The sequence below is a fragment of the Astyanax mexicanus genome, chromosome 3, assembly GCF_023375975.1.
Source record: "Astyanax mexicanus isolate ESR-SI-001 chromosome 3, AstMex3_surface, whole genome shotgun sequence".
Lineage (NCBI taxonomy): Eukaryota > Metazoa > Chordata > Actinopteri > Characiformes > Acestrorhamphidae > Astyanax > Astyanax mexicanus.
In genome coordinates this window covers 57372656-57386348 of record NC_064410.1, presented here as the reverse complement: position 1 = coordinate 57386348, position 13693 = coordinate 57372656, and the positions used below count along the sequence as shown (strand labels likewise).

At 38.7% G+C, this 13693-nt stretch overlaps 1 protein-coding gene across 2 annotated transcripts in view; it reads right to left on the bottom strand.

Annotated features, from left to right (window-relative positions):
• ints1 (integrator complex subunit 1) overlaps nucleotides 1-4921 on the bottom strand; it is a 55113-nt gene extending 50192 nt beyond the window's left edge. For both annotated transcript variants that reach the window (XM_049475530.1, XM_049475531.1), the window contains exons 1-6: nucleotides 4809-4921; nucleotides 3124-3208; nucleotides 2732-3019; nucleotides 1096-1292; nucleotides 866-1003; nucleotides 343-502 (exon numbers count right to left, since the gene is read on the bottom strand). In XM_049475530.1, coding sequence (XP_049331487.1) covers nucleotides 343-502; nucleotides 866-1003; nucleotides 1096-1292; nucleotides 2732-3019; nucleotides 3124-3178 — 838 coding nt within the window. In that variant the 5' untranslated portion in view covers nucleotides 3179-3208; nucleotides 4809-4921. The remainder of the gene's footprint in view (nucleotides 1-342; nucleotides 503-865; nucleotides 1004-1095; nucleotides 1293-2731; nucleotides 3020-3123; nucleotides 3209-4808) is intronic.
• Between the last annotated feature and the right edge of the window lie 8772 nt (nucleotides 4922-13693).

Sequence of the window (13693 nt, the reverse complement as noted above, 5' to 3'; positions counted from 1 at the left end):
CACAGACATATTCGGTCTCTTTTCAGCTTCTGCCAGTGTCTGCATGTTAGTTTGTAAAGAATGAACCAGTAGTCCTTTTAGAACTGTTAGAACTAAAGGTCTGAAAGCAGGTCGCAGTTCTCACGAGCGTTGGTCGCGGCCGCCTCGGAAAACTTACAGAGTCTGGTTTGAGCTCAGAGGAGCTCCGGCACAGACACGAGAGCACCGCTATTCCTCCTATTACACCTCAATGCAGCGCTGCAGTGAGTTTCAAGCTGTAATTTTACTTCTTTAAAAAGATAAAAAATCAAGGAAATCCTTCCTAGTGCTGCTTTAAATACTCCTTAAGTCTTTAAAACATACCAGCACTGAGATCCCCTCCAGGGCGTCCAGTCTCAGTCTGAAGCAGCATACTCTTCGGGGGCATCTTGGTGGTGAAAGCTGTCTGAATGTTGTCTACGAAGGTTTTACAGTGTGAACTATCCACCCAGATTCGCTCCCCAAGAGAATCTTCGATATATACCTGAAATCAAACCAATATTATTACAGATACTGGCATAGGAAAAACATTAATTAGACATTTTTGGCATAGTCATTTAAAATTTACACTACAAATACAAGTGCATCTAATGATAACTTCATGCTTCTCTCTGCTGACAACTTTTATGAAGATGCGGGTTTCATTTTCCAGCAGGACTTGGCACACTGCCCACACTGCCAAAAGTACGTAAAAGTCTTATATAATGTTCAAATTGTCTGACATTGATTTTTTGGGTTTTCATTGTATCAAATATGAGTTTCACATTTTGAACTGAATTACTGAAGTAAAGAAACTTTTCAAAACGCACTAGTAAGATCACTAAATGAACAATGTTTGGATTCTCACTTTTACAAAGATCTCAGGCCAGTTCTCATCCTCTTCATAAGCTGCCATGAGAAGGTTACAGGCCAGAACGGACACCAGGCTGTTACCCTTTGCTTTAAAGTTAATGGAGGCATCCCGGCGAAGAAGGCTGCACAGGGCCTGTCCCAATACACCAAAAAAGAAACATTAAATAAATAAACTGGTTGATCCAGAGAACAGATAAACAGTAACGCTACAAACACAAAACAAACCTCAATCACTCCTTCTGTAGCAAACAAGTTGGGCTTAATCTTAGCCAGGAACATCAGGCTGAGGTACAGGGTGACGTCAGGCTTGGCCCGGTTCATCTTCAGCTGCTTGACGGCCCCACAGAGAACTCCCTCAATGCGATCATCGTTGCCTTCAGACTCTGCTGCTTCGATCTCATCCAGGAGCACAGCAGGAGGAACTGCAGTAAGATCACAGAGCTTAGTACAAATACAGAGGCCTATTCTAGTGGCAGCACTTCTCTACAGGGACTAGACAAGATGTGTGTGTGTGCATTTGCACTTAAAGTAGCAATCTAAACTTTGTAGTAACTTTAAAGTGTTGAACAAACCAAAACTATACTCTGTGAAGCATTTAGGTGCTTTTATATGGAGAGCTGTTAATTTGTTGTTTCTGAGGCTGGTAATTAAAAAAAAAAGAACTTATCCTTTACAACAGAGGAAACTCTTGTTCTTCCTTTCCTGTGGCAGTCCTGATGAGAACCAGTTTCACCATAACGTTTTTGATGTGCTCTGGGACTGCACTTGAGGATCCTTTTAAATTTTTTATTTCAGAAATTTCAGATTGACTGACCCTTATTTCTCTTACTTGGTTGAGTAGATTTTGTCATAATCTGGATTAGAACATTACTCAAATAGAGCTTTTCCCTGTATACCAACTCTACCTCTTCACAACTTTACACTTAATGCGCTCAAACACATTAAAACACAAGAAATTCAAGTAATTAACTCTTGATGAGTTTAGCTGACAGCCTGAATTCCAGGTGACTCTACCTCATAAAGCTGACTGAGAAAATCCAGCCAAGATGTGCAAAACTGTCTGTATCTACGGACAAGGTGCTACTTTGAAGAACGTAAAGTATAAAACATATTCTGTTTTTTTAACATTTTTAGTTTCTAAAAAATTCTATGTGTTTTTCTTCATACGACTTAAGTATTAATCTACAATACACTGAGTATGAGTGATGGATCCAAACTTTTGACTGGTACTCTATGTGTCATGTGCCAGTATCTATTTAATTATCTTTATTTAAAGAGGTGTGCATAGACATTTGGACATACAGTGCATCTCCAAATGCCTATGGCAACAGAGATATCCAAGCATTCACAAATGGTACAAAGACGTGGTTTGATTAATGTGATCTCAATGAATTAATGTGAAATGTCTAGTATAACATCATTATGCACCATTTATTTTTTTACATTATTTTACTGCATTTAACATAACTGAGGTTGTGGAATCACCACCCAATAATTAAAAAATTAAAACATACAGCCAAACTATTTACATCAATTAAATTATATTATCCTAATGTCAATCTACAAAAAAAATTCACTGCTTATTTTATCACTCCTTCGATATATTCAATATATTATATCCAGCACTCTGTGTTATGTTGCTGTGCTGTGTTGTAAAGCTAATTATGTAGTCATGATTTTTTTTTTTTTTTTTTTTTTTTTTTTTTTAAATAATGAATATTCTGTTGGAATTCTGGGATAGTTTAGCTACTTGCAGTTCAGACTACAGTTCAGACAGTTCATGTGGAATGAGGTGGATATTTCAGTTTTAGACTCATTGAATGCAATAAAATGCAATAATGCAAATGCTAGAATGCCTCACCCTCAATAGGCACAACAGACGGCTCCTTGATGGAGGGAGATATTGCCCGTTTGTCAACAGCAGCTACTTCAGCCAGTCGTGAGAGAGCGCTGGGAGGGGTGGAGGAGTGTTTCGGCCGTTTAGCCAGGCTGGACAGGCCTGAGGAGGACGGCAGAGCTGAGGAAGCCTCTCTCTTGCGGTCTGCCGGTAAACCCGCAGCAGCTGGTTTCAGCAGTGCTGGATTCGCCTTGGCCTCACTGGCCTGGCTCTTAGCCCCCAGAGCTATGAAGTCTCCTGGAGGAGGATGACCTAAAGAGCAGCAGAGGAGATCATTCAGTATAAATGTATAACATACAGACTCAAAACACTCACTACTTCTTACTGTATTTGCATAACTAACTCATATCACGTACCTGATGTTTTGGCCCCGCTCGGGCGCCTGATGCCGGTTGGCTTTGGTCGATTCATGACTTCAGTATGATGCTCAACTTCTAAGAACTGAAATACAAATAAACATGTATTACATGACAATATAGTTTCGTAACATTAAAATGGAGAATACTACAACACTAGGAATAGTACATGAAGCACCCTTCAGAGCACTGATCACCCGAACACGATGATTATCTGAACGACTCTGGAGAGTTTAAAGCAATAAAACTGGAGAATCAGAAGTTACATCAGAAAATAATAAGCTGAGAGGGGATGCCAGACACTCTTCTTTGGATTAATGTGGACATGCATGAACAAATACCTTGTCTTTGCAGACCCTTATTAAATTGTTGCAATAAGCTCTGCAGGTGTTAGTCCAATATTTAAATTATATTTGATTTTAAGAAGAGGTTTCAGACCCAAATTCTTCTCAAAACTATAATAAAAATGTGTCTCGGATAGGAGGCAGAGTATTCATAACTTTGTAACAGTGTAATAACTCTTACTATGAGGAAGATTTTAGAGATTCAAAAACATCTAGAAAATGTTACTTAATACAGGACACTTTACTTGCATGACATTTTAATCCGTTAATCCAAGAGTTGTGGACAACCTTATTTATCCTTCAGCAGTATTTAATGTCACTTCTTATTTTTCCATCAACACAACGTATAATTCAAAGCTTATTACTTAAAAATACATTTTATGGAAATATTTAAAAAGTACATATGTGTTTTCATAAAGTAAATGAAATAAAAAAAATACTTTTAGTATTGTTTACCCAATTTGAACATACTTTTAATACTCCTAAGTATAAATCCTTTTTACAAGAGGTGACTTGATATATTACATATTTAGAGATGACAAAGATGACGAATATACAGTCCTAAGTTCTAGACCTCCTCTTTATTAAGGAGAGTTTTTAGAGGTGCAGAAACTAACATACATCTAAAAACTTACATAAACACAGCAGAATTTATATTAACTTATATTAGATCTGGCAAAGCAGATTTGGCAGTTTTTTTCATGGGCATAACCCACATATTTAGCTCTGCTGCTCATCTTACAAATTAATGTTCCTTACAAATGTTGTTTTATTTCAAATAGAAATTAACAGGCTTTAAAAATGTATAAGATGTATTATATAAAGGAGCAGTTACAACAAGGAAGTACCAAATCTAACTAACAAACTCAAAAGCCCTTGCTTTTTGTGGCATGTTTACATTAGGTAGGTTAAGAGTTTAGCTAGCTTAGTTAGCTTAGCCCGTTTTGCTGTGTGTTTGCTGGGATATTTGGCTATAATACAATTTTAACAATAATGTGCAGCTAGTTAATAGTCTGGGTGTTGAAACATAGATATATTAGCTAATAATTAATCATATGGCTTATATTAAGTGTTTAAGTCTGTAGAATAATCATGCTAACGCAGCTTAGCTTAGCTTAGCTAACCTAGCTTCACTGTAGTAGGTTAGTTCATTGAGACGTTAGCTAGGTTAGCACTAGCATTAGCATTAGCAGGAGTTTCCAGCACAATACTGTAGAATAAGAGCCCGTAACACAGCTAAATTCCCACATTACAGCCCTGCTCCACTTATTAATAACTCAATACAGATTCAGAGCTGCAGTTAATATGAAATAATCAGTAATTTTAATAATAATAACTCACTCTGTCTCAGAGCCGCTCCTCCATCATAACAACAGCGCTGTCTTTAATCCAGAGCCTGAGAGCAGCGAGCAGCTACCGGCTACCGGCTACCAACTACCTCCCCCTGCTGATCAGGAGCTCCCCACACTACCGTATACAGGTGCATCTCAAAAAATAAATAATTATCAGTGAAAAGTTGCATTATTTCAGTAATTCAGATCGAAATGTGAAACTCCTATATTAAACAGATGTATTACACACTGAGTAATCTATTTTAAGCCTTAGAGCCAATGAAAACCCAAAAATCAGTGTCTCAGAAAATTATAATATTATAGGAGACCAACTGATACGTTTGGCAGTGTGCCAAGTCCTGCTGGAAAATGAAATCTGCATCTCCATAAAAAAAGTTGACCAGCAGATGACATGGCTCTCCAAACCATCAGTGACCATCAGTAAATTTTACATTTCATATTTCATTTGGAAATCAAGGGACCATGTGAGGAGATGTGGATTTCATTTTCCAGCAGGACTTGGCACACTGCCCACACTGCCAAAAGTACCAATTGGTCTTATATAATATAAAAATTTTCTGAGACACAGTTTTTTTTAAATCATCAACACTATAGGAAATACACGCTTAAAATAGATCACACTGTGTAATACATCTATATAATATATGAGTTTCACATTTTGAACTGAATTACTGAAATATAGTAATTTTGCTGGACAGTCAAAGCCCCAGTTTTTACTTTTTAATTAAAAACTGCTAAAATCAAGCAACATAACTATACTATACATGCCCTTGTAAAATATAAGTGTATTAAGTATATTTTTTAAAAGTATCCTTAACATGAAAAAGTACATACTGTTTAAAATTAAATACTAAATGGACTATTTTGAAACAAATTATTGCAACTTAAGTATATTTCAGTTGTAATTAAGCTATATTTAAATACAACATGAAAGCATTAGATTGTGCTTTTGAGTGCGGCTTTTTTTATATAACTTCTGCAAACTTAAGTAGATTGAAGTATGTGTTTTTAACACCTTTTTAATGCACTTGAAGTATATGGTAAATGTACTAATTTGCATATTGATGCACATATTGTGTATACCTTAATGACATTGGGAAACAATTGGGGAAAATACACTAAATTGCACTTTAAGCAGTATTTAATGCCAATATGTTTTCAGTCAACACAGCATATAATTGAAAGCATATTGCTTAAAAATACATTTTACAGAAATACAGAGAGAGTACATATGTGTTTTTTCGTAAAGTATATGAAATAAAAAAATACTTTTAATATTCTTTACCTAAATAAAGCCAACCCTTGTAAACAGGAATTATATTAAGAGTATTAAAAGTACTTTTAATACTCTTAACTATAATTCCTTTTTACAAGGGTTGGCTTGATATTTTACTATTTATTTGGGCCCTGGTCATTTGGGTGCTATTAGAGGTGCAGAAACTAACATACATCTAGAAACTTACATAAACACAGCAGAATTTATATTAAACAGAGAAAGTATATTAAATTAAAACATGTACTTTTAGTATTCTTTACCTGATTTAAACATATTTTTAATGCTCTTAAGTATACTTCCTTTTCACAAGGGATGGCTTGATTACAATATATTTTCATGCTGTTTCCAGAGGAGGATTACTGAGAAAACCCATAAACCCCACCCTAAACACCCCACCACACCCCATCTCCTCAGTAAACAGTGGTGTGTATTGCTGCCCCCCTGAACTAACTGTTCCCTACTGCTGTTTTTACCAAACGTTAGTCAGCAGTGCTCTGATTCCAGTTGATCAGCTTAACCTCCTGCTGAATAAACCATGACTGGAGCTCTTCTGGAGACACTGAATTAGGCTGTTTTCTCGAGAAGCCGAAGAGTCACAAAAAAAGTCACGTTTACTCTGGATTCTTCTATTTTTTATATAATTAACAACACACTAAGAAAATTACGTACAGCAGCCTCATACGCCAGTGTTTCTGGTAAACGGAGCAGGGCTGGGTGGCACTGTTGCCACACTGGAACACTCTGAGAGCTGCGAGGAACGCGGCTTCCAAGAATCCTCACATTACAAAATGATGTCAGGCATGGAAACAGACATTACATGTGCCTGCCAGACAAAAGAAAACAGAACTTTCACCCAGAAGAGAACACCACAGAACACACATACACAGTAAAGGCCCTGCTGCTCAAAACAACATGTGCTGTAACCTGATCCCTGGTGTGAAAACACACACACACTCACACACACACTTACACACACATACACACACAGGCCTGGCTACAGTGGCATGTATACTATATAGCGGTAATGTATCCCTCTGTCCTGCAAAAGCACAGAGAATGGGACTATCCTTTTGGCCTTTTCAGTGACAGCCTTAATAAAAGCCCCCCAATAACATCACCATACTGTGCGTCCGGTCTCCCGTTACACTACATTACCAAGAGATGACCACAGCACAGTTTCCCACTCCTTGTAGGCCTATTCTATCAATGAGGAGGAGATATTAACCCTTAAAACTCTGTGGAGAAGTTTCACTGAGAGGGATTAAAGGAAAACTCCGGTGTAAAATGGACTTTTGATGTAGTAAAACAGCTCTGTTCTCCCACAGCGTTCAGAGATCCAGAAATTGTAACAGTTTGTCCCAACACCCTTTAGACTAGTTGACATGGGGCCTAATCTGCCCCGATAAATCGATTTTCCCATCCTATAACGTGAGCTTCAGCTCCGAGCGCCGCCATCACTGAACTAAAAAATAACATAGACATACATACAAGGGGTTGGACAATGAAACTAAAAAACACCTGTCAATTTAGTGTAGAAGGTTCCATGGCAAAATTGGAGCAGCCTGGTGGCCAATCTTCATTAATTGCACATTGCACCAGTAAGAGCAGAGTGTGAAGGTTCAGTTAGCAGGGTAAGAGCACATTTTTACTGAAAATATTGCAATGCACACAACATTATGGGTGACATACCAGAGTTCAAAAGAGGACAAATTGTTGGTGCACGTCTTGCTGGAGCATCTGTGACCAAGACAGCAAGTCTTTGTGATGCATCAAGAGCCACGGTATCCAGGGTAATGTCAGCATACCACCAAGAAGGACCAACCACATCCAACAGGATTAACTGTGGACGCTGTAAGAGGAAGCTGTCTGAAAGGGCTGTTCAGGTGCTAACTCGGATTGTATCCAAAAAACACAAAAAAACACGGCTTCCCAAATCGTTGTTGGAGAGAGCGCCATCTACTATACCCACCCAGATAAAGCATGGCTAACTGTGCTCTCTCGAACTCAGGCTGCTGATGTCGAAGCATCAGGGATTCAAACAGGCAATCCTTGGATAATAGAGAGGTATACAATTCAGGTTCTCTGCCTGAGCCCCAGCACTTTCCTCGGGCCCTGAATGGATCAGGCTCAAGAAAATAGTCTGAGATTTTGTTTTGTTTTTTTATTTTATATAAAGTTATGGCGTGATAATAACAATATAGCATTATACCGGAATTCTTAATGAACAGAATTCTTAAATTTACATTGCATATATGGCATTTAGCTGATTTACAAGGTTATTCCTATTACAGAGGTGGACCAATGTAGTGTTAGGAGTCTTGCCCAAGGACACCTATTGGTGTAGCAAAGCATTAAGTCACCCAGACCAGGAATTGAACCCCAGTCTCTCATGTAATTTAGTAGCTCACAAGCAGGTAGTGGTGTTAGCCACTGTGCCACACCAATAGGCCTGTTCTTCCATGTTGCGCTGTTCACTGACATCATACTACACAGATTTTTCTCATTAAAACAACTAGGAATTGTAGCTAAAAAGCTCAGTTTTTAATGCTCTAATTGCTAAAACAAATGTTGGGCTCTTAATAACAGTTTATGTGGAGGGTCGGGTTGGGCGCGAACAGAACCTGCGCAGGCTTGGGTAGGGCTGTTCTGGATTTTTTGGCCCGATCTAAGCTCTAATCTGCTTGACTTCACTGGTCCCCAATTTTTACTTTTTGATGTAAACTAAAATTACATTTACTTTACCCTTTTCAATCAGTTTACACTGTAAAAAGTGAAGCATGGAGCTGTTCATTCAAGCTAATAAATATGATTGAACACATAGTACAATTATTGACTTTATTGTGAAACTCAACCTTTTTGAATTTTGATGTGTCAATTTTGATTCAGACTAAATTAATTACAATTCTGAAGGAAATAAACCAAATGTTTTGGTTCCACTGAAATCATACTCGAAGAAAAGAGATAAGGATGTAATATTTTTAATTTGAATCAAACATGCGCATGCGCACTGTGGAGCACGGGAGAAGTTGTAGAGAAGTGCTTCAGAGCACTGAGGGAGAGAGGGAGAAAGTGCCTGAACGCGCTCGCGAGAGAGAGAATGAGAGAGGGAGAAAGTGCCTGAACGCGCTCGCGAGATAGCAACGCATGCTTATGGTATTGTGGCGTCGGGACTGGAGGGGGGGCGGAAGGAATTATGGGAGCTCACCCTGTTGGGGGAAGTGGGTGTATTTCTGCATGTTTATGTTACTGTTTATCCCAGAGTTTCATGTCATGTTTTATTATCACTGTTCTAGTATTATTCATGTAGTTATCAGTTATGTTGTTGTTTTGTGTAAGTGCCTCACCCTTTGTGTGTTTTCTGTGTGTGGGAGTGGGGTTAGCTGCGTTGGAGCTGTAGTTAGTTTCACTTTCAAAAGTGGAATCCCATGTAAATCCAGCTCTTAGTGTCCTCCTCAGAGCAAAATAAAAAGAGCAAGAGAGCACTGAAACGAATCTCGCTGGTAATCCGTCCTCTTCCACGCCACAGTAACTTCTGGAACTTCTGAATATGCTGCCATGTTTTTTTTTTTAAGTTCGGTTCAATTTAAATGTATTAGTTTGGTTCCGAAACTGAAATGTAAAGAATTTAACTTGGATCAAGGTGAATAATTAATATTGGGTCGAGTGAAGTAATATGGTTTATGTCAAAATAAAATAATCAGGTTGTAACAATTGACTTTATTTAGATTGAGTGAAGTCAAATAGTTTAGATGCAACAAATGGACATCAATTTTTTTAATTTGAGCAGGGCTACACTTTTTACAGTGTACATTGACTTCCAGTGTAAGTTAAGAAGTTGCTATGTTTGCATTGCTGCACTGATTAAACACTATGAAATGTGTTAGGATATCTCAGAAGAGGCCTTATTCATGTGCTTTTCTGTATAAGTTGTGAGGTGTTATCTTGTGAGAGAGGTTGAACACTGGCCAGTGTGCTCATGACAAGGCAGAGTGAACTGTCTGACTTTCAGTGAGGCAAGACAAGACAGACATGTTCATCATACTTGTGGAATGTGTCCTCCACCTTTAACTTATCCGTGCAGTAAACACACACACACACACACACACACACACACACACTAGTGAGTACACATCCTCAGCGACTTACAGTGAGCAGACATGTCCAAAGTGATGAGCAGCCATCCCTACGGTGCAGTGTGGGTTAAGGGCTTTGCTTAAGGGTCCAACATTCATTGGTTGTGTCCATTTTTAAAATACCAAATATTAAATGTACAGCAATTACATCCAACAAACCTACCAGACCTCTTTTGTTTTTAGAATAAATACATTAGATGTTACAGGACACCATTCCCATTAGTTTGAATAGTTTGTTTCCTGCAAACTCGGGAATATGACTGTACATATATACTACATGAATATTCAAATGAAATCTGAAAAATCAAGGTTTTTGGAGTAAGGTTTGTAAGGAGGTTAAGGTTAAGAAGTTAAAAGCAAAATGTATCATGTGCTTCAGATGAAGGCCTGCTTTTAAATAGCGTCCTAAAGTAAGCATTAACACCCCCCCCCCCTTCACCCCACCCCACTTTTGGTAACTGAGTGTAACTAAAAGCAGCCATGCGAGAAAAGAGCACTCCGCCATCTGTCTGCGCCACACCAACTCGTTACATAAAGTGTTTTTCATATTAAGCATTTTTCGATGAGGTCAGTGGAATGCTTAGTCAAGGCTCCAGATTTAAAGGCCGTGTTACGAGGGAAGTCCATAAACCTGCAGGAATATTTTGCAAATAAGCCGTTTCTCCCCAAACCGCTCTCATGCGGTTATGACTCAGTGTTTTTGAGGAAGAAAACTTCCAAAACATCGGAATCTCTCCCTCTGAACGTTAGGGTTTCACTGTGATTTACATTTCTGTTGTTTTTTCCCTCGTTTTGCAAGCTTTCCCTGTGGATAGCGCTGAAATGAGCTGTTGATCTGGATACCATGTGACGGCCAAATGTCACAGCTTTAGGGAATGATAGCGCTAGTTTAGGGAATTAGTAAGAGCGCTACTGAGATGGCACCACACCAAAGCAGAGCTCTGTGATGCCATTTTTCTTTTCATTTTTTTAGCTGCTTATAGGTTTGTGGTGGGTCAGAGACCAATGCAGGAATACCCCTTGAACAGGATGCCAGTCCATTACAGGGAACCACACATACCAATTCACTCATACACTTAGATTGCGTTTACATTACCAGGCTGAAGTGGCTCAGATATGATTTTTTTTTTGCTCAAAGTGGCTCAGATATGATTTTTTCATGGCTATTTTGGCCATTTTTTTTTTTAAATCAGATTTGATTCACTTCCATATGTGTTCCTAAATCGAATACGCACCGGATCCATGAACATGCGACATGAATGTGAATGGTCAAATTGGAATTCATGTGTTTTTTTTTGTTGTTTTTTTGCTTTTACGCATTAGCATTAGCGCTAGGTGCTTCTCTCCCATACCCACACATCTCTTGGTGCAGCTGTGCAGCTATAGCTTGAAAAAAAAAACAGCAAAAGCAAACCGCTTGACCTTTTTTCACGTCCTCACCACCTTACTCTCCACTCCAGCAAAAGATGCTCCACATATGAGCTGCTAACAAACGCATCCATTTCCCTTTATAAAGCTACAAGTCGTCTCTCAAATATGAGTTTTTTTGTTTGTTGGTGAAGAAGGTGTCGTTTATACACATATCAATGTGCCACCTGTGGCATTTAAGGGATTCAGATTCGTTCACATTACACATAGAAACAGGTCACTTCACTTATATTTGTGAATGTGAATGTGTCAATATAGCCAAATCTGATTTTAAAAAAAAAATCGGATTTGACCAATGTGGCTTTAACTAATGTGTATGTAGCATTAACCGTAGCAATTTAGCATGCACAATTCATCTAGGATTTAAAGACGTTGACTTATGGATGTATGGATGCATGTTGGCTGTATATGAGGACTAAAACCCAAGTCTGGGTTTGCCGGTTTCCAGAAGAACAGTACTTGCCAGACTGCATTGTGCCAACTGTAAAGTTTGGTTGAGGGGGGATAATGGTGCGCTGTGGACTGCTGTGGTTTCAGGCAGCAGTAGGTTTCAGGATTAGTAATGCAGTTTCAGGGTTTGGGAATGACAGACAGTTAGAGAATAAACAGAATAGCAATACTGAAACCTTACTCACTAGCTGATAAATAAAGCACTTAACATTTTATAGGCAAGTCTGCGGTCGTCCCTGCAACAATGTCAGGCAGTTATCTCCAGTCATATGAGACAAGCCTCCTATCTAGTTTGGGGCACACCAAAATACTAGGAACTGCTGGGAAACATTTTGTAACTTTTGACTCAACAATTCACAAAAAACACAATGTTTCAGCTTGTTTTGGCTACTGCACAAAAAGAGTTAAAACACACTCCCTTGATCTTGAGATTGATATTGTGTTTATCGCACAGTTACTTATCATAAAAGCACATGATGAACCAAACAGTGCAAAACCTGAAACCGATGTGAATTAGCTTAGGTACTTAAACATTCCCACAACACAACACCCAACATCCAAAACCATACATACCAACATTTCTTATTTTTCACTCTATAAGGCGCATCAGATTATAAGGCGCACTATTAATTGCAATGTCTATTTTCTGGTCTATTTTCAAACATAAGGCACACCAGATTATAAGTAACTAGTAAAAATATAGTAACTAGTAGTAGGAACGGAGTGTCACCAAGTTTTTCATCCAATTCAGCTGGTTTTGCTAGCGGTTAGTGGCTAATGCCACCCGACAGAGCTACACTGAGGAACCCACTGAGTGTTTTCCAGTAAGCCAGGGCATTATCAGCTAGCGGTTCATCCCACGTAGCTTGTTTTAACATGGTAAACACGCAGGCTTCCATCAGATATACTCGCATTTGAACAGCCAAAGAGTGCTTAGCGTGGTTAGCAGCTTAGGCTAATGCTGCTCCAACAGTGCTAGCCAGGGTTAGCAGCAGGGTACAGGCCAATAATACTCACCTCTGGACAGCCAAAGAGGTAGTACATAGCGTGCTTAGCGGCTAATGCTAATACTGCTGGAGAACTAAACTGAAACTCCTGCATATCACTGTACTTCAGTGGAGTGGCTTTACTGCTTCTTAATACCTGACTGGTAGAATTCATACATAATGTTTATAAGGATTATAATGATTTTAAGTGTGCCTATAGTGCGAAAAATACATTACTCTTATTATATTCAGAACATTAATTACAGATAAAACTTGCAATGTACCATGGGATAGGAAGCACTGTGCTTTGCTGGCCCTCCTACCGGCGCCCTTCGCCCACCAGGAGTGCCTGTAAACTCAAGCTGTAGTCTGTCTTAGAGAATAAACTCAGAAAATATTTTTCTCACACTTCAGGTTATACAACTCCAGAAATGTTCTGTGCAAAATTTGATATGGTTAATTTATCCCTTTCAACTATTCCAAAGCTGCATTTTCTGTTGATACCAATCAGGTTACCTGGTTTAGCTGTATGCTAATGCATTTTCTAGGCCCGAACAAGAAAACTCCTATTTCAGAAAAGTTCCAGAAGCTTCCTGCTGAA